The sequence below is a fragment of the Octopus bimaculoides genome, unplaced genomic scaffold, assembly GCF_046866305.1.
Source record: "Octopus bimaculoides isolate indiv1 unplaced genomic scaffold, ASM4686630v1 contig104, whole genome shotgun sequence".
NCBI lineage: Eukaryota > Metazoa > Mollusca > Cephalopoda > Octopoda > Octopodidae > Octopus > Octopus bimaculoides.
The window spans coordinates 84,826-106,815 of record NW_028315354.1 but is presented as its reverse complement, the minus strand read 5'-3'; the positions used below and the strand labels follow the sequence as shown (position 1 = coordinate 106,815).

Genomic DNA, 21,990 nt, shown 5'->3' with positions numbered 1-21,990 from the left:
ACCTACTCCTTTTCTACATACTGAGCAGGACCATCTACCTGGAGGGGTTTGTATTTTATCTACATTCCTACTTATTAGGATTTTGGTTTTAGCTAGGTTGACTCTAAGGCCCTTCGATACTAGTCCTTGCTTCTACACCTGAAACTTCTCCTCTAGTTCTGATAGTTACTGCGCAATTAGTGCAAGGTCATCAGCATAGAGGAGCTCCCAGGGGCAACCTGTCTTGAATTCCTCTGTGATCGCCTGGAGGACTATGATAATAGGAGGGGGCTGAGGACGGAACCTTGGTGGACCCCTACCTCTACCCGGAATTCATTACTGTACTCATTTCCAACCCTCACCTTACTGGCAGCATCTCTGTACATGGCTCGCACAGCTCTCACTAACCATTCTTCTATCCCAAGTTTCCTCATTGACCACCAGATAAGGGATCGGGGGACCCTTTCAAAGGCTTTCTCCATGTCAACGAAAGCCAGGTACAGAGGTTTATCCTTGGCTAGGTATTTCTCCTGCAGCTGTCTTACTAGAAATATGGCATCAGTGGTGCTTTTACCTGGCACGAACCCAAACTGCATCTCATCTAATTTGACTCTCTACCTAATTAGTTGGGCTATGACCCTCTCCATAACTTTCATGACCTGATCTAACAGCTTGATGCCTCTGTAATTATTTGTATCTAAAGCGTCACCTTTACCTTTGTAGCAGTTGACTATGGTGCTGCTATACCAGTCATTGGGTATGACTCCTTCGTGTATCACCTGGTTCGTAATACGGGTGACTAGGCTGTAGCCAACACTGCCAGATATTTTGAGCATCTCTGCAGTGATTCCTGATGGGCCGGGGGCTTTCCCTGTCCTCATACTCTTAATTGCTTTATCTACCCTGGTACTATCAACTCGAATAGCTGGTCCCTCTGTTGGGTCGACATACGGCAGGCTCTCTTTCTCCCATTCATTCTCTTTATTAAGCAGTCTATCGTAGTGGCATCTCCAGACCTCTTTCTTTGCAGCCTCATTTAGTGCAAGATCTCTCTCTGTAGTTACTACTAAACAATGAAAGAGGACACAAACACAAACTATACTTCGCATGCTTTTGGATCTTTCAGAACCTGTCTGTCGAGGCAAGGTATTGTAACATAATGGTAAACAAACATTTCCTTAAAACTTCAAGCATTGTTCATCTTTCACATCCTACAACTTGCCAGTATAACAACAAATTTTTATAGTCAAAACCACTGACTCTGACATTTCATAATATTGTGTCCCTAATCAAACCTTACCCTTTACGACTGGTAACTACACAAATTATTATCGTTACATATATATATATATATATATATATATTTATATATATATATATACACGCACACACATACACCTTACAAACTGATTGGCGGCAAGAAGGGCATCCAACTGTAGAATCAAACCACAAGTGAACCCATTAGCTTGCTTACCAACCACACGGTTCCGGGTTCATTCCCTCTGCGTGGCACCTTGGGCAAGTGTCTTCTACTATAGCCTCGGGCCCACCAAAGCCTTGTGAGCGGATTTGGTAGACGGAAACTGAAAGAAGCTCGTCGTATATATATATATATATATATATATATATATATATATATATATATATATATATATATATATATGTGTGTGTGTGTGTGTGTGTGTGTGTGTGTGTGTGTGTGAAACAGGTAAAAGAGAGTAAAGATTATCTATATATATAAAAATGAGAATGTGTGTCTGTCTGTCTGTCTGTCTGTGTGAATCCCTAAAACTCGAGAACTACACAACCAATTCCATTCAAATTTTACACATGCCTTACTTAGGGTTCCAGTTGTGTTTTAGTTTAAAAAAATTATTAACTTGTTGCAGAGTTCGAGCACACGGCAACATAATATCTCCTCCACTATTACGTGTCAAAAGTGAAACAAAAACACTCATGTCAAATACTTTCACTTTAAAAATGAAACTATTCCACTAACTGAAACAATCACATTTCGATACTGTAGTGACAGATACTTTCACAGAGAGAGAAAGAGAGAGAGAGAGAGAGAGAGAGAGAGAGAGAGAGAGATGTATATGTATACATATATATGTATATGTACACCATTTCGATACTGTAATGACAGATACTTTCAGAGAGAGAGAAAGAGAGAGAGAGATGTATATGTATACATATAGATGTACACGTATATGTATATATATATAGATCTATATATACATGTATATGTATACATATGTGTAGATGTATATATATATATATATAGATGTACATGTAATATGTACACATATATACATATATACATGCATACAGATATCTATACATATATACACCCATCACACACACATACACATGCACACAAACACACACATGCACACAAACACACACATTAGTCATTTGTTTTCTTATCCAAAACTACGTCAAAAGTACTGAATGGATCTTTATGAAATTTGGAAATTATATTCTTTGCATATATTTTTGATGTTGATGAAATTTTAACCCGAACATAACAGATGAGCATTATTTAGAAAATGATGTCACACGTTATCGAGGCTACCATTCTTTCTGGATTTGCAAAAGGGGATGACGTCTTTATTCCAAGAATTCCTCTTACTCCATCAGGAGCAGACATTCCTTTTACATTCAGAAGACTACAATTCCCCCTTCGTGTGACTTTTGCCATGTCCATAAACAAATATCAGGGTCAAACACTGTCTGTAGCTGGTCTTCTCTTGGAAGAGCCCTGCTTCTCACATGGACAACTGTATGTTGGCTGCTCAAGAGTGGGCAGCAACAAAAAACCTATTTGTATATGCTCCACAAGGGAAAACAAGGAACATAGTTTACAATGAGGTGTTATAATCACAACAGCAAGAAAGTATGTACATGATCACCTTCTTTAACGAAACTTCATTGACTTTCACATATTTATATTGCTATACATATATATATACGTGTGTTTGGGTGCGTGTGTGTATATACATCTCTATATATAAAGATGATGCGTAGTCTAGACGGCGTTTTTAGATTTCATTATTCTCTTTAACCCGGGCAACGCCGGGTATTTCTGCTAGTGTATATATATATATATATATATATATATATATATATATGTATATCTGCCTATCTGTCTGTCAGTCCATCCCCCTATCTATCTGTCTGACTGTCCGTCAGTACACCCATCTGTCTGTCTATCTGTCGGCCGTTTGTTACGTTGACTTCCGTAAGCTGAAGTCATTTTTCTTTGTTAAAAAGCTGCCCAACAACTTTTGCCTGGCCTCAAGCGAGGCTTTCACCCTTTAAAGGGTGAATTTTCGAATTTTAAAACATTTCATAAAAATGTTTTTCATCTGTCTAGAAAAATGAACAGCCTTTCTAAGACTGCCAAGTGTTTCGGTCTTTAAATTAAAATTGGGATTTCCACCATTGCCGCCGACGAGGCAGACTTCAAATAACACTCAACACATTGAGACACTGTCACACTCACCCTTTTGAATAAGCACAATACACATACTGATCCAAGTGGGAAGGGGAGGCAGAAACAACGAAGACACTGATGAAACAACGAGCAGCAGGGCAACCCCGACTATCACTTCTCCTCTCACCACTACTCTCACTTCCGTCCTGAAAACTGCCATCACCGAACAACAAACAATGTCACGGACAAACTAAATGATTTTGCTTCTGTTTTAAAGCAAAAGAAATATTTAAAGTCCTTCTCAAAGGAAGAACTTCTACAATGTAAACAATTATTATACAAAAAAGACAAAACCATTAAACTGAACACCTCACACAGCATTTTGTAAGACATCCCCACCCCAAAAAACCCCCATTATTTACAAAACCCTGAACATAAAAAATAAGATATTAGAAGGGGCCACTTAAGAAACAGTTGGGAAATGTGTACAGGCCATAATGAGCATTCAAAACATATATTGCAAGAGTGTAAAGATTTGCCTGGATCGAGGTTCGATTTGATACGGAAGAACGGGCAAAGGGACACTCGACAAAAAGTGTTTGGATTGCAGGGGATTTCTAAGGATTCCCACTTACCTTGGTTATCGGGTGACAACGGTAAAAATTAAAAGATGAATGGCAAATGGCCATGGAGGGGGGGGGGAGAAGAAAAAGGGGAAAGAAAAGAGACATAAAATCAAACAAAGCAGGGAAGGTTCACCGCTCAGAAGAGCAAAACTCCCACACAAAATAAAAAAGATTGACAGCAACACTACAAACACACGAATACCAAATGGCCCCACGAAAGTTGATAGCAATAAACACAAACAATTCAGACCTAATGTAATACACCAACAGAAGTGAATGTGAAAACAAACAATCACCCATGCACAACACAAAAAAACCTCCTTCACGTGACACAAAACATACTGAAATCTCTCTACCTTGATGCAGGAGGGAGATTTCAAAAGTAATTAACAGGAAAAAAAAATGGACAAAAAACATTCTGAGAAATGATTTTGAGGAGGGGAACAACCAACCTTCAAACAGTTACTTTCTCTCTCTCTCTCTCTTTCTCTCTCTCTTTCTCTCTCTCTCTCTCTCTCTCTCTCTCTCTCTCTCTCTCTCTCTCTCTCTCTCTCTCTCTCATTCTTTTCCTTTTGTTTGTAAAACACAACTTTCGATAGGAACATGCTTAGAATAGGTTGTATAAATGTGCGTGGCTTGGGGTCCCCATGGAAACAAGGCTGTCTGTTAAATGAGATCGAGTCACAGAATAGACATATAGCCATCAGTGAGACCAGACTCCACAACCCACGGTCTCCCCAACACATGTTCAGCAGACAATTTGACGTTTGTTTTTCTCCGTGTCTGCCAAGAATGGGAGGAGGTGGTACCATGGTGCTTTTAGGAAGAGTCTGGACCTCAAAGTAAGAGCAATATTCCTAGACCCGGAGGGTAGGCTGGTCGTTTTGGATGTCAATGGTGTGCTTTTCGACCGATAACAATTTATGCACCGTCCTTAACAGGTCAGCTGGATTTCTTTCGACGTCTAGAGGTTTTCCTGGGAACGTCTCGACTTTTACTTTCAGTGGGGGATTGGAACGCTACCTTGGACATGCAACTAGACTACGTGGGTAGAGATAGAAATAGAAGGGGATGTAAATGCTTCAAAGACCCACTCAGACATTTCCAACTGTCTGATAGGTACCGACTGGACCACTTGAATGCACTAAAGTGGACATGGACCAATCGCATCGGGCCATCCTGATCGTAGTTAGATAGTGTTCTACAGGACAGTGGATAGGGATAGTGTAGGTTGTCCACAGTTTCATATAGTCAGCTACACAGGTCATAAATTTGTGACTTGTATGTTTGACTTAGATAAGAGTCATAGGCAGGGTCCCAGTTACTGGAAACTAGATGCGTTATTCACGGCGTGCCAGGTTTACAGAGACCGGATTAGCACACTAGTTAAGAGGGCGTTGACGGGCACCAGCATCAACAATAGATGGTGGTATGCCCTAAAGAAAGCAATTAAAATAGACTCGGTTAGGTATAAAAAGGCTCTGGTGATAGGTCGAAATAGAATAGAGGGAGACCTAGTTAAGAAATTAGAAGAGGCACATACATGTGGCATCATGTCCAATGTGTTGGCAGTGAGGTTGGCCCATGACCAACATTTCAACGCCAAACACGAAGGATATGTTGTCAGAGCTAGGATGAGTGCTCTGGGAAACGAAGGAGTTGGAGCCACCTGAGAGGTCCAAGTGGCAGAGGCGCAACAAGGCAACAAAGCCACCATTCGGTCTCTGACAGATGAACAGGGGCGCGAATTACTCGAGCCCGAAAGGATGTGTGAGGCCTTTCAACAGTAATTTGCCCGACTGTACGGGACAACTGGTGGGTCAGAATGCAGGGTGGACTTTAGTGCCTACCTGCATGGCTTGGAGTGTATGTGGTGCAATGACAGGCTGGGCTTGGACGGTCTGCCTTACGAGCCTTATTGTCATATTCCAGACTTGTTTGGAGGCATTTTGGCTGCAGTCTACTGTCACTGGCATCAAAATGGGAGTATCCGCAGTTTTGTGAGGTGGGGAGCGGTGGTAGCGTTAAAGAAAGATCCAAACAAGGAGATTGTTATGGATCATTTTCAGCCCATCACTCTGCTCAACGCAGATTTGAAAATTTTGGCCACGGTGCTAGCCGAGAGGTTGGAGCTTATCGTTGAGACGCAAACATGCGCTGTGCCGGACAGGAGTATCCATGACAACTTCCATCTGATGCGTTACATCATAGACAGGGTAGTTAAGGAATCGTGCATGGTTGGGGGCACCGATCAGTTTGAATCAATCGAAAGCTTTCGATAAGGTTGACCATCGTTACTTAGAAGCTGTCCTTAGGGCACTGGTTTCGGTTCCTTGCCTGAGGTCACCGTGGTCTTTTTCGCAGACTCCTCTTTCCACAGATAAACTTAATTTGTTTTACCTTTTTACTCCACTTTATTTTGCTGTTTACACGCCCCAAACTTTTTTAATCGTTTTTGTTTTCCTTTCTTTCTTTCGAATAGAAAAGTTCTACATTGTATTTTCCCCTCTGTATACGGCCCTGTGTAGCTAATAAAGAAATCTATCTGTCTGTCTAACGGTCTACGTTCTGTCTGTCTATCTATACACACACACCTATCTATGAAGGGTTACGTAAGTTACTCAAGAGTTTCGTAATTCAGACTCGTCAAACTTTGACGAAATCCATTCACGGAACTCTCGCACTTTCCCCTCATTTATTTAACTTAACAACTAAATCTTAAATAGATTTTACTCAAATTTACTGCTCCCCGCCTCTTCTTTTATATATATATATAAATTTGTGGGCTTCTATGAAGCACATACACGCTATATATATGTATGTGTGTATATATATATAAATATAAACAGGCATATATACAAGGGCCGGGAACAGGGGGTGCAGCGGGTGCACCCACACCCCCTAGAGTTTTCAGGGGTTGCAAGATCAAAATTTGCATCCCCTACAAAATCTTACCAGTTGCAGAAAAAAAGTGTTTAAAATCTATCGGTATAAAATGCTTAAGTTCGATCTCGTTTCAAAACAAAGAAAAAAATAAACATATAAATAAATAAAAGTAATGAAGCTGGCATAAAATTCCTTAGGGAGTTTAGAACCACTAACTTCTGAACTGAAGGCAAATAGCGTCAAAATACCAAAACTTAATTGACAATAACAACAGTAGCAGCAACAATAACAACAACAAAACCAGCATGTATGGTTAATTTTGAATATATAGCATTACTTGAATTCTTGAAGACAGCTCCCACCTAGTTTCTGTCTGTCAATACTTCTCTCCATCTTTTAGTACCACTCCCAAGTTCTTTGTAATTGGTGTTGCTAAAGACTTAAAACACGGTTGACTAGATTCGACCGTTTGACCCCAGTCTAAAAATAAAACCCCTTCAAAATTCTTTCAATACAAAACGACCATTTAATACTCCATACCATTATTTGCTTGACCACTGCCTGGGTAAGTGCCTTTTTTTTCAACTCCAACCTGATTCACCTTTTCATTAAATCTTTACTTTCCTTTTGTCTTTATTCCTCTCTATCTGCTTGAGTTCCTTAGGAAATAGTTTCCTTTTTGCGTTACTACTAACAAATCGTATCTTAAAGACGTAGTTTAGGCAGAATACCTTATATATTGACAACTTTCATTTTTTATCTTGCCTTAATTCTGTCATATTATTAACCAAAAGTCTTCCTGCCTATATATAAAATAGTATCTGCGTCATATCTGTTTCCGATACTGTCCTGCTTTTTCGTTTTATATAGAAAACGTTGATTTAATTAGTTTGATAAGTGCCTCTGCACGAAACTCTCGAACCTTCAGTCACTATGTAACTTTCTCCGATGAATAAATCTATACTTATTGAGACTGACTCAACATAAATTCTATTTTTCATGTTTGATGAGAACCCAATAATGTTCGGAAATCGATTACAGTTGTTCATCTTTTTTTTCAATCTACCGAGAAATGGCTAAATTTGCCCTCTTTATAAATATACGATATATATATAAATCTAAATAGACCTCGATAATCGGCTCGGGAATCTCCACAATGACTTTACAAAGGTCACTTGGGGCCCCAATTCGCCGTGAAACCATTTGGTAGCTGGTATCGTTACGAGGTCTATTTATATTTACCCACTTCTCTACTTGGAGAGTAAGCCCTCCTCCTGTTATATGGTTTTACCGTATATTATCACATATGTATATATATATATATCTCTCTCTATATATATATATGTATATATGTGTGTGTGGAGAGAGAGAGAGAGAGAGAGAGAGAGAGAGACGTAGGTAGGTACATATGTAAGCACACAAACACGCACGCATATATATACGAATGTATGTATTTGTGTGTCTGTATGTCACCCCACCATCGCCGTATAACTAATGTTGATGCGATTATGCCCCTGTAACTTGTCGGTTCGAAAAAAGAGGCGTATAGGCTACTTTTGTATTATAGTGTGCGTGTTGTTATTTAACCCAGGGTCAAACCTGACTGAGCAGGCTCGTGCTCAAAGTCACTCTGGCCGTGACCATCCCATCCTATTCCTACGTCTCTGCTTGAAGTAGTTGTGTGGGATTTTAATCGAGATTTGGTTACTACTTCTAGCAGTTCGAGCCAAAACGTATAGGCCAGTTGTTGTTGTTTAATCCCAGGTCAGTCCTGATCCGGGCAGCTCTACAATCAAAGATGTTCCAGCAATGACCATCTCTTCTGTTATTCAGACAGAGTGTATCTAGGACTACATTGTGTAATGTATAGTATAGTGTTCAGTCTTAATAGCTACAGTTGTAGTTAGTTCCGTCTTGGTTCAACTTGCGCTTGGTAGCCTCTTCGTTTACACCCTTTAAATCCCACTTCAACTCAACAAAACTCTGTTACACACACACACACACACACATACATGCAGAGCCACCTTTGAAAGTGTCAGTCTTTAAGGGATTATGTTCGTCCACCACTGTTTGGCCTTCATTGCTGCACATTCTCTGTGTGTTTTGTGGATAAAGTTTCCTTTCGATCTCAGCAGAACTTTTTGCCAGACACTTTGTTCACGTCGATTGAAGCAATGACAAATAAAGGGTCTTCAATGTACCTGAAAATTGAAGGAAAAGATGATGGATAATGAAACGAATAATGCATGGCAAATTGAATGCAATTTAATAAATGATAATATACGTGTGTTTAATTGTAATCGTCTAAGCCCTCTAACCACTAAGCTACACACCTGCACTTGTACGTATCTCCTGGTAGTTTTGTCTCTTGCATGTGAGATATCTCTGTGGGTTTAAGTGGAGCGGGGTCAGTTGTCTGATGTTCCATGGGGTTTGCTGCTAAGAAATCAGATAGGGTTTGGCAGTCTGTTATTTTGGAACCAGTTTTCTTGGTGATTTATCCAGGGTTGAAATAGTTGCCTGGCAATGTCTTGGGGACAACGGATTAGATGTCGGTTGATTATCCTGTTATGTTGTTATTTTATAGGTGTGTGGCTCCTGGTTAGGAGATTCAGCTCATAATCGTAAGGGTGTGGGTTTGGTTCCCACACTTTACTTCAGCTCACTCAGCTGGCAGAAATGAGTCATACCTGTAATTCAGTGGACCAGCTTATCATGTTCTGTGTTCTGTGTTGGATTTCCCTGAGAACTACATCTATCGTATGCATGTCAGTCGCATCTTGTCTTCTACTATAGTCTCAGGTTAAGCAAATCCTTGTGAGTGGATTTGGTAGAAAGAAACTGGAAGAAGCCCATCACATATATGTGTGTCTATGTGTTTGTCCCCCCACCATTCCTTGACAGCCAATGCTGGTGTGTTTGTGTCCCTGTAACCTAGTGGTTCAACAAAAGAAAGCGATAGAATAAGTTCTGAGGTTGATTTCTTCGACTAACACCCTTTAAGGCGATGCTCCAGCATGACTACAGTCAAATGGCTGAAGCATATAGAAAACAGTAAAAAATGTCTGTGGTGCACTTAGCCACTTGCTTGTTAATTTCACGAGCAGGCTGTTCCAGTGATCGGAACAATCCTAATTGACCAACAGCATTTTTAGATGGTGTTGGATCACTCGACACTTTGGTTTGCCCTCATTCTGCGCTGTGGTTCTGTCTTCAAGTGGTTGTGAAGTGTTTTGTTTGCCAGATGGGAATGTGGTTGAACACCATCCTCTTTTCTGATGTTGTGAGGATGCTGAAGGATTAAGGGGGGAGTGTGGTGGCTGTTGTTGTTGGTGTTGTTTAACCTCAGGTTAGTCCAGATTGAGCAAAATCCATGATCAAAAGTATCACAGCCATGACCATCCTGTCATTAACAAATCCAGAACCACATGACGCAGCATATCCTGAGTCTAGCCACCATGTAGTGGTCTCCCTCATTGGCTCATACATACATACATACATATATATATATATATAGATAAGAGAGTAGGGTGTGATTTGAGGGAGATTTGGCTGCTATTTCTAGCAGGTCCAGCTACCATGTAGAGGTCTCCCTCATTGGCTCATACATACATATATACATAGGTAAGAGTGTAGGGTGTGATTTGAGGGAGATTTGGCTGCTATTTCTAGCAGGTCCAGCTACCATGTAGAGGTCTCCCTCATTGGCTCATACATACATATATACATAGGTAAGAGTGTAGGGTGTGATTTGAGGGAGATTTGGCTGCTATTTCTAGCAGGTCCAGCTACCATGTAGAGGCCTCCCTCATTGGCTCATACATACATATATACATAGGTAAGAGTGTAGGGTGTGATTTGAGGGAGATTTGGCTGCTATTTCTAGCAGGTCCAGCTACCATGTAGAGGCCTCCCTCATTGGCTCATACTTACATATATACATAGATAAGAGAGTAGGGTGTGATTTTGAGGGAGATTTGGTTGCTATTTCTAGCAGGTCTAGCTATCATGTAGAGGCCTCCCTTATTGGCTCATACATACATATATACATAGATAAGAGAGTAGGGTGTGATTTTGAGGGAGATTTGGTTGCTATTTCTAGCAGGTCTAGCTACCATGTAGAGGCCTCCTTCATTGGCTCATACATCATCATTATCATCACCATCGTTTAACGTCCGCTTTCCATGCTAGCATGGGTTGGACGATTTGACTGAGGACTGGTAAAACCGGATGGCAACACCAGGCTCCAATCTAATTTGGCAGAGTTTCTACAGCTGGATGCCCTTCCTAACGCCAACCACTCAGAGAGTGTAGTGGGTGCTTTTACGTGTCACCTGCACGAAGGCCAGTCAGGCGGTTCTGGCAACGGCCACGCTCAAAATGGTGTCTTTTATGTGCCACCCACACAAGAGCCAGTCCAGGGGCACTGGCAGCGATCTCACTTGGCTTGCCGGGTCTTCTCACGCACAGCACATTTCCAAAGGTCTCGGTCAGTAGTCATCGCCTCGGTGAGGCCCAATGTTCGAAGGTCTTGCCTCACCACCTCAGCCCAGGTCTTCCTGGGCCTACCTCTTCCACGGGTTCCCTCAACTGTTAGGGTGTGACACTTTTTCACGCAGCTATCCTCATCCATTCTCACCACATGTCCATACCAGCGCAATCGTCTCTCTTGCACACCACAACTAATGCTTCTTATGTTCAGCTTTTCTCTCAAGATACTTACACCCTGACGGGTATGCACACTGACATTACACATCCAGCGGAGCATACTGGCTTCATTCCTTGCGAGCTTACGCATGTCCTCAGCAGTCACAGCCCATGTTTCACTGCCATGTAGCATGGCTGTTCAATGAATTTTCAAAATTCTAGTCGTTCTATTGACGGGATTTTGTCAAAAGAAAGTGAGCTAAAAGTAAAAAAGATACAATTCCTCTTTCCATCAGGAAAGGAACCTTTGGAGAAAACTCCAAGCTGCCATTATATGGAATTTTTTTTTTTTTATTTAGTGTTTAATTTTATTTTTCATTTTCGAATTAACTGTCACGATATCTGCAAGAATAAATTGCATTGATATAAGAACTGCCGTTCAGTGGCACCAGTTCTGTAGAGATGTTTGTTTGGCAAAAAACTGGTGCCGGACAAAACTCCAATTGCTGGTCCGGACCATAGAGTGGAGTTCCATGAAAGTTTGTTCTTCAAAAAGAAGAACAATGGACGACGAATGTGTCGCAAAACTTGGGTTGTTGGATGTTATGACACCACAACCAGAAAAAGGATTTCTTCAACGTCTACCCGATAGGAGTGCAGAGATGTTGGAGAATGTTATCAGACAAAACGTTCTTGCAGAAAATTTATGACTGACAATTTGGCAAGCTATTGGAATCTGCATATACTCGGTTCCATTCACCAGACAGTAAATCGTTCCCCAAATTTCTTAGATCGGTCATCGGGGCATGTAAAAATCAGCGGAGGTAAAGATTATGGGAGATTATTTTTGTTGGTTTTATTTTGAAATGAAAACATTATATCAAGGTACGATTCAAGAAGAATGGATCCAGGGCGCGCATCCGCGCATGCGAGACGTGACTAGTGGATCCTACGACTACCTAGCGCGCGTGCGCCACGCACAAAACATGTATGAGGGTGTTTGCGTTTTGTTTACAATGTGTTTTATTTACTTTGTTCAAAAAAACCAAAACAAACCGTCCTGCATGTTTTGTGCATACATGCATTGGCAATAGATTGTTATTGTAGGATCGACTAGTCACGACTCACGTGCGCGTGCGCAATAGCAGGTGTGTACGCCAATTAATGGCGGTGAATTCGAATGTGTGAAAAAAAGGTAAATTTCAACATTTCTCTCGTTCAACACCCGACAAAGCATAAACCACAAAATTCACCTTTATTCTGTAATTCTATCTCCAGAAAATCGAAATATACAAGTTATTCGCTGAAAAATTCTGCGCCAGAAATCGCAAAAGAAGCCAAAACCATTTCACAGCTGATGTCTTCTGCTGAATCGCAGACATTTTCGAACAAGGTAAGGCAAAGAGATTTCCTTTTAATTGGCTTTCGCTTGTTTCAATAAAGACAAAACAAAACACTAACATGCTTTTGCTTTTGTTCAGACTTCGTTACTACTAATTTTTATAATTTCAGCATTCGTTTATTATTGTTTTCAAACGTATTTCTGCCAAATGTCATTTATAAAACATGTTTAAAGAAAAAGGGTGCGGATGCAGTCACGCCCCTCACCTTCGAAAATGTGTTTTTTAGTGAAAGGTTTCTAAGGAAACGTGTCTGTTTATTATTACATGTGTGTTTATATAGATGTATGTAGGTATATAACGTGTGTATTTGTCTTTCTATAGCTCGAGAGAGAGAGAGAAAGTTGTAATGGAATTGAAGGCTTGTAATGGCTGTGGAGTATCTCTGGGTCAGTTCGTCGTACTTTATATTGTCTGATATCGTCTTTAAATCACATTTCACCTTCCAACACTTATAACCCCTCCTGAATCTCAATATTTCGTCGTTTTTTTGGCTTTCGGACACCTGAGTGTTTGTCCATCCATCGACATGCACAAATCTTGCAGTCCTCCATTTTGTTCTCTTCTGGATCCTTTCTTGGTCTACGCCTTTCAAACACGCGCGAAACAATTTCCAGTGGGAGGAGGGGGAGCCTGTTGAGCCTTGTGTTTTTTTGTATTTGTTTTTTTTTCTCTTGCTTTGTATCGGAGGGGAATGGGTGGAGGGGGTGTCTGAGAAGGTGGGTGGGGTGGGGTGGGACGGGGTGTATGGCTTGGGGTTCTAATTCAATCTGTCCTTTCTTCCTCTTCCTTCAGCTACCATCCACTGTTCTTTGTTTCTCTTTTCTTCCTGTTGCACCTTCTCCGGCCCCTTTCTAACTTCTTCCTCTGCAGAGGCCTTTTTTAGCAACATTTAAAGCAACGAGGGGTTCTGCCCTCCACCCCCACCCCCACTCTCAACACTACATCTCCAATGGTCACCGTTTCCACCATATTTTCAGTGGTTCTGCCAATACCCAATATGATCAGGTCCAATGTTTGCTCTTTCCATACAGAATTTTCTGTTTTCGTGGCCTGCAGGACGGCTATTTCTTCTTTACTTCCGAGAAGAACAGCCGCCACAACCCAAGCCACATCTGTTTCTGGTGGGATTCTCTCCACCCTAATCCTGGAAGTCCTTCTTCCAAGATATGTAGGTTACTGTGGTTACAGCATATTCTTTTGCCTTTCCTGCCTTCTTGAACCACAATTGTTCCAAATCTGCTTCCTCTGCCTCAACGTTTTCAATTTTCCTTTCTTCCACTGAGTACACCTTATATATTTACTGTTTTCTTACCCATATTTTCCAATACTTTCTGGAGTAGGGACAACTTAGCATCACCACCGATCCTACGTGCCATCTTCTCATATTTCTCCATGTTTGTCAGGTCCACCTCCTTTTTTGTGACTTCTGTCACTTCAGCAAATCTTTCTTCTTCCTTAAACACTTGTCCATTCTATCAACTGCTCGTACGAGCCACTCCTCCGAAGAGGACAATTCGGACTCCCTAAGGTCTGAATAGAACATGTTCCTTACTGTTGGCATTGCTGATCCTGCTTAAGGCGGAGAGAAAGCACAAGACAGTCGACCCCTCCTCACACAATCAACAAATACACCAACACTATGTAAAAGCGTGAGATGAAATGGGAAAGAAGAAAGAGAGCGAATGTCTTAATTCTCCTGCTTAAATAGTCGTTGCCGATGGGAGTCTTGCCGATGAGAGTCTTGCTGTTGTATTAGATTGATAGATAGAGAGATATTGAGATATGTAAATATATATGTGTGTATATATTTAAGTGCAAGATCTCAGGATCAAGGTGTAGGAAGTGAGTAAGCTTCAAGCAGTCCATAGTAGAAAGTATAAAAAGCAACTTTGAAGAACATTAGTGGTTTATTGTCAAAGAAGATTGTAAATGTTTTCAAAAATTAGGGAACAGAGGAGATAAAATCACCAGCAGAACCTCAGAAATAGTAATTAGCCTAACGAGGGGTACTCCACTAGCTACTGATAAGGGTGAATACACCTTAGTTAAATGAAGGTTACATTGTTGTCAAAATATCTCAAGAGAATAAGGTTCTGCTAGCTGGGAGACATATGTTACTGGGATTTTCACCTGTTCCAATCCTTAAATTTGCATGTGTCTGTAGTTATATGTGTGTTTGTGCATGTGTGTGTGTGTGTGTGTGTGTGTGTGTGTGTGTGTGTACATGTATGTAGAAGAGAAGAGATGAGAAAGGAATAAACGATCATCTTCTGAACTTTCTAGGATGATTGCTCCTTCCTTTGTCATTCCTTTTCTTATTACTGCTCCCTACTTGACTAATGTGTCATTCTGGTGTATATTCAGTTTCACACCAGGTTATTTGGATCTCAATGCCTTAGCAATATATTCTTTTACTTGTTTCAATCATTTTGATTGTGGCCACGCTGGAGCACCACCATTTAGTCAAAGAAATGGACCCCGGGACTTATTCTTTGCAAGCCTAGTACTTCTGTTGGTCTCTTTTAATGTATTTTAATTATCATGTGCTTTTCAAGAGGCTTTTATAATTGAAGATTTCAACTTCACAATTCAGTCTTAATTCACTGTGAGATACACGTTTCAAGGTTGTATTAATGTCCAACAGAAGTGTACCCCAACACCGTAACTTTGTTTCCTCATAGCTGCATGCAACAAACATGAATATTTGAAGATAAAATTCTTTACAAATGGAGTAGATTACAATTGTATCTGGATTTGTTGTGAAAGAAAGTTTTGAAGGAGGGTGAAAAGAGGAGTTTCAGATAAATCACCCATGGGTTGTGAATAAAAATAGGGAAACAGAATACTTTGAGAGAAAAACCCCACCCTTTTTTTTTTTTAAAGCTAATTTCAATAAGGCAAACCCCCATCTGTGTCATAAACAGATTCACTGTAGACACAATAAACATATGGTCCTGTGATATTGGACTGGGGTGGAACAGTTCTCCACTATCTACTTGAAGCTCTTCTATAGGCACTGTACTAAAAATAGCAACCCTTTATATTCTTAAGGTAGTGATATACAAAAAAGAAAACTTAATAAATTTATCATACAGACAGAGACATGGCTGTGTGGGAAAGAAACTAATTTTGTAATCTCATGGCTTCAAGTTCAGTCCCACTGCATAGCACCTTGGGAAAGCGTGTGTATATATATATACATATATATATTGATTGAAGTGTACAGTATTATAGTACTATGTATCCATTGTGGCCATCCTTACCAGTCGGTTTTGCACTTGGGGCTTAATAGGTTGTTAGATAACAGTCCAATTATGTAACCCTGCACTCTTCAGAGCAGCTCTACTGTCTGTTTTGTATGGTTTCTATGACTGAATGCCCTTCCTAACTAATGCCAGCCACTTTACAGAGTGAACTGAGTTCCTTTTTATGTGGTGCCCATGCACATATGTTAGTACATTACAATATTAGAGAAGTATTTCAGTTGATTTCACCAATCAGGCTCCCACACAACAGCAGAAAATCCCAATCCTGGTGCTTGTTAGAAGAAGGGCTCGTGCAAACAAAGAAGATTGTGCTGAAATGGATTTGTTGTATATATATAATATATATACATGGGTTGCATGGAGGCAAAGTGACTGAGTCCCTTTCAAGTGTTGGGCCTCATGGAGGCAATGACTGAGAAGACCCATCAAGCTGAGCAAAACCGCAGTTGTGGCAGATACTGGTACAGTACAAATTGGCATGTAAGGGCATCCAGCTATAGAAAACCATGCCAAATCAGAGAGGAGCCTGGTGCAGCCTTCCAGTGTGCCAACCCAGTCAAACCATCCAACCCATACCAGCATGGACAATGGATGCTAAATGATGATGATGATGACACACACACAATAAATACATATGTGTGTATACATATATATATATATATATATATATATATATATATATATATATATATATATATATATATACATACATATAATTATATATATATATTTCGTTTTTTTGGATTTGGTTCCCAAGACTTATTTTATGTCATTTCGTGTGTTGAAGCATCTTCTGTTGTGTCTGGGGAGAGTCATTTTCTTATTGTGCCTTCAAATTTAACACTCACCGGTAACATTTCCACTTATTTCTTATTTTTATTTTCCTAAAACTTTCGTTGCGTCTTGCAAACTTATCAATAGTCTTGACTCTGTCCGTTATTTATGCATGTGTGTGTCTCAGTGTGTGTGTATGTATGCGTGCATGTGTGTGTATGTATGTCTGTGTGTGTGTGCATATGTATATATGTATGTATGGGTGTGTATGCATACATGTATGCATGTATGTATTCTGCATATTCCTGTGTTTGTGTGGGTTTTTATGTATGTGTGTGCATGTGTGTATATGTATGTACCTCTGTCTCCTTGTGTGTGCATGTCTGAGTGTGTGTGTGTGTGTGTTTTGCTGCTATGTACCATGTTTTTATGTATGGGTGTATACACATGTGTGTGTGTGAGTGTATCTCTGTGTATGTATGTATATATGTATACTTGTGTGGGTGTGTGTACGTATGTTTGTAAGTATATATGTGTGTATATGTGTACATATCTATGTATATGTATATATAATTGTGTATGTATTTGTATAAATCCATATGTATGAGTTATTAGGTTCTGTATGTATGTACATATATCTGTATGTATGTGTGTGTATATATGTATGTATGCGTGTATGTGTGTTTGTGTGTATATATATGTATGTATGTATATATATATATATATATATATATATATATATATATGTATGTGTATGTGTATGTATGTATATATGAAAACACTTGAGTTCTTTTTCTTTTATATATATGTATTTGTATGTATGTATGTATGTATGTATGTGCATGCGTGTGTTTACGTATGTGTTTGTATACATGTATGTATATGTATATGCGTATCTGTTTATTCGGTTATAGGCGTAGATGTATATGTATGAGTATATGTATGTGTCTATTTCTATTTATACATGTGTATATATATATATATGTATATATGTGTGTATGGGACATGCACACATATGGGTATATTTGTATAGGCATGGGTACGTATGTGCATATGTGTAAATGTGGACGTATGTGTGTATACGTGTGTGTGTGTATATATATATATATATATATATATATATATACACATATATATATGTGTGTATATATATGTGTATATATATGTATGTATATGTGTATATGTCTTTATGTATGCATGTATGTTTTCACACAGTTATATGTATGTGTTGTCCAACCCACTATCCGGTAGCGTCCAATTCTCTAACGGTTTTTTTCAAATGAATCAAGTCATAACCTTATCCATCTATTGTTTTCATAATCGGTCATAAAGTCTTACGTTTAAGATGATTCCCATGCATTCCCTGAAGAGAAGGTTACAATTTTAATATCACAGATCCCTATGGATCACACAGGTTGTAATCCTTTGAAACATATGTAGGAATAAAGTATGCAATTATAACATGCGTTTTCTCCATTCCTTAAATTTTTAATATATATATATATATATATATATATATATATGTATGTATGTATGTATGAGCCAATGATGGAGACCTCTGCATGGTGGCTACACCTGTTAGAAGTAGCAGCCAAATCTTCCTCGAATCACACCTTACTCTCTTATATTTTAGATGAGGAAAGTATTTGAATATCCCAGGAGATTCTTGTGGTGGTGGTGTGGTGGTGGTGGTGGTGTATAGGGCAATCATTGTTAAGGGGAAGGGCTGCAGAACTGTCCCTGAATACTTAAGGGATTACGTAGTAGAGATACAGCCAATCCAGGGAGGGTCCTGCAACGTTGTGTGAATGTAGTTCCTTGTTTTTGTGTGTTGACTGTGATCTTGAGCATGATAAGAGGGTCTGCCATGTTGTTTAACCCTAGGGCAATACTGATCCAGTAGACCTATGATGGTGGGTGTTACAACTATGATTATCTTGATTTTGTTTGGTTTTAATTCAGCCCTAGTGTATCTTGGAATATATAATTTAATGGGTCTTTCCAACTTTAAGACAGTTAAGCAGTGATTTCAGGGAGAGTTAGCTGCTATTTCTTGTAAAGTAAGGTACCACATAAAAGTTACTCACCAATTTTTGATGATGATGATGGTGATGATAGTGGTAGTAGTGGTGGTAGTGGTGATGATGATGTTGATGACAATGATGGTGGTAGTAGTAGTGGTGGTGGTCATGACGATGATAGCAGTAATGCTGGTGACAGTGATGATGATGATGATGATGGTGAATGCGATGGTTGTGGTGGTGGTGGTGGTGGTGTTAAGTAGAACACAATGAATCGCCCCCAAGAGGCTCTGTGTGAAGGAAGTAAAACAGCAGACTATTTTCTTAGGACACCCAAGAGAGAGGAGGGGGGCGCAATGGGGGTGGGGGTGGGGGATATAACATTTCACTGTTGTCGTGTTGACGTGGGTGGTGCATATATATATATACACACACACGTATGCATGATATAATCTCGTATATATATATATACATAGATATATTCACTCCCTCACACCCTCTCCCCTCATACACGGCTTATTTTTTCTCGAAGTGTCTTGAAGTACACAGAGGAAGCTATAAATAAGGCCTTGTAAATACTGAGTTGAGAAAACTATTTTGGACCCCAAAAAAAAAACAAATCAGTTTCTAAAATGCTTTGGTCCAATGGTAGAACATCTGTCATGTTCAAAGATGTGGGTTTGAGTCTCACTGGCAGCCTCTTTGATTTTTACTCTCCAAATAGTTTCCATGTTTCTATTTATTAGCTTCACGTTTGTGCTTCGAAATCCACCATTTCCCCAAAAAAGGGATTCTTTTACATTCGTCGAAAAATTTATTACAAGAAGGCAAAGCTGTGTGGTCAGGAAGACCCCTTTGTAGCCAGTTGGTTTTGGGTTCAGTCCCACTGTGTGGTACCTTGGCTAAGTCTTTTATACTATACTGTCAGACCAATCAATGCCTTAGACATGAATTTTGTAGATGGAAACTGGAAGGAAGCCTATTCTACTGGGTTGGCCATGTGATTCAGATACCAAGTAGCCAGTTCCCAAAGATGGTCCTCTTCAGCAAGATTCAGACTGGAAGTTGGCCCCGTCGACTTTCGAAAGTTTGTTTTGCTGCAGGTCTCAAGTGGTCTCTCATTTTACGTAGTATCCTTCCCAATTGGTGAGGGTCCCTGGCTGTTAATTGGAAGCCATGCAAGTCCATGTGCTTTTACCTGTCTCTTCTCAAAGCTCGTTACTCCAGCGTTCACCACATCAGCTCGTTAAGTCTCAACAGTCCTCACCGTTTGTTTTTACTGTTTTGTTCTTGTTGTTCTGTTTTGTTACCACTTTAACCTTCTGCGGGAAGGACTGTTTTAACGAAGTCTCATCTGGTCCCTGCCTTTGAAATGCGGAGTATATAAAACAGGGGGAAACTGATGAAGGGAATGTTCTTTATGTTGCCTGTTTCGTTTCTCTGTTTGTTTCTTTCGATGTTCATTGTTTGTGTCTTTTTTATGTTCTCGTTTCTCTTTTTGTTCACATTTCTTTGATGCCCTGTACCAATATATGCATGTATATATATACATATATAAGTAGGCATGTACATGTATGTGTGTATATATGCATATACTTATATGTTGCTTTCCAGAATTCTTTGCTACCAGCATAAATAAGTTATTGATAAAATGGCAAAATTGTGTTGATGATTTAGGTGCATTCTTTGATTAACTGCATTGCTTTTCGTTGAGATAAAGTAAAATAAACTTTCAGTTCAAAATCGGATCATTTCATTCTTAACGACCTGATATAATGTAGCCCTGTACGTTTACTTTAAATCCACAGGTTGGTCGTGAGTGGAACACCTTTGTTCATTGAACAGCCGTATCAGGGTTGGCCTAGGGCTAAACAATCACACACACCCACAGATTTCCATAACAATACAATCCTTGGCATTTGGGGTGGCCACCAGTTGCAAACAGATGGTGCACTTTGAGTGCAAACATGTACACACACTTTTACTGTCCTTGTTGTTTTTGTTGTTGTTGGTGGTGGTGGTGGCGGCGGTGGTGGTGGGGTGTTGTCCCTGTTTGGTGTCAATGTTGTTTTCTTTGTCTTTCATGGATTATTTAATGAAATATATTTATACATACATAGACGCATACACAAACACACTCACACACTTATATACATACATTGCATTCATACAAGCATACACAGATACATATATAGAGTTACTCATACATTCACATGTACACACACACACACACACATTCATACACATACCTATATATATCTTGCATTCATGCATACACACACAGTACATGCATACATGTATAGTGACATGCAATGACATTAACTCCCACATACATGTTAGTCAATACACACACAGCCTGGAAGACTTCCTAAAAAAAAAAAAACCCCATATATCACAACACCACCACCACCACCACTACCACCTCAGCCACCACTGTCACCACTACCAACACCACTACAAGTGCTGCAACATATACCATCACAAAATTGCCACCAGAACTACCACCACCACCACCACCACTGCCACCGCCCTACTCGCTACTCACTTCATAACCACTACTACTATCACCTAAGCTGCAACTCCTACTTTCACCACCACCACTTTCCACCACAAACCAATGAGGGAGATCCGCCACTACTAACTACATTATTATAAATAGCAGCTAAATCTCCCTCAAATCACACCCTACTCCTCTCTTATGTATGGACCAATGTGGGAGGCATCTACATGGTAGCTAGAGCTGGGAGAAATAGCAGCCAAATCTCCCTGAAATGGCTCCCATTTTAGAAATAGTTACATTGTATAAACAAAATTTTAGGGGAAAGGCAAGATGGTCACAGCTGGAGTGTCTGCTGTGACTGGATTGACCTGGGACTAAACTACCACCACCACCACCACCATGTTGTTATTATTCATGTCAACATTTCCATGGCAACAGAAAACTGTTCACAC

At 39.9% G+C, this 21,990-nt stretch overlaps 1 protein-coding gene across 37 annotated transcripts in view; it reads left to right on the top strand.

Annotated features, from left to right (window-relative positions):
* Positions 1-21,990, top strand: part of LOC149129218 (uncharacterized) — a 78,325-nt gene that overhangs the window by 19,983 nt on the left and 36,352 nt on the right. For 36 of the 37 annotated variants that reach the window (XR_016240246.1, XR_016240243.1, XR_016240230.1 and 33 more), the window contains exon 3: positions 12,853-12,967. Coding sequence is in view for 2 of the 37 variants with exons in the window: in XM_089346700.1 (XP_089202826.1) it covers positions 12,853-12,967 (115 nt within the window). In the remaining 35 variants the exon portion in view is untranslated. Of the gene's footprint in view, positions 1-12,682; positions 12,770-12,852; positions 12,968-21,990 lie in introns of those variants that run through there. The other variant, XR_016240247.1, reaches the window with a different exon arrangement.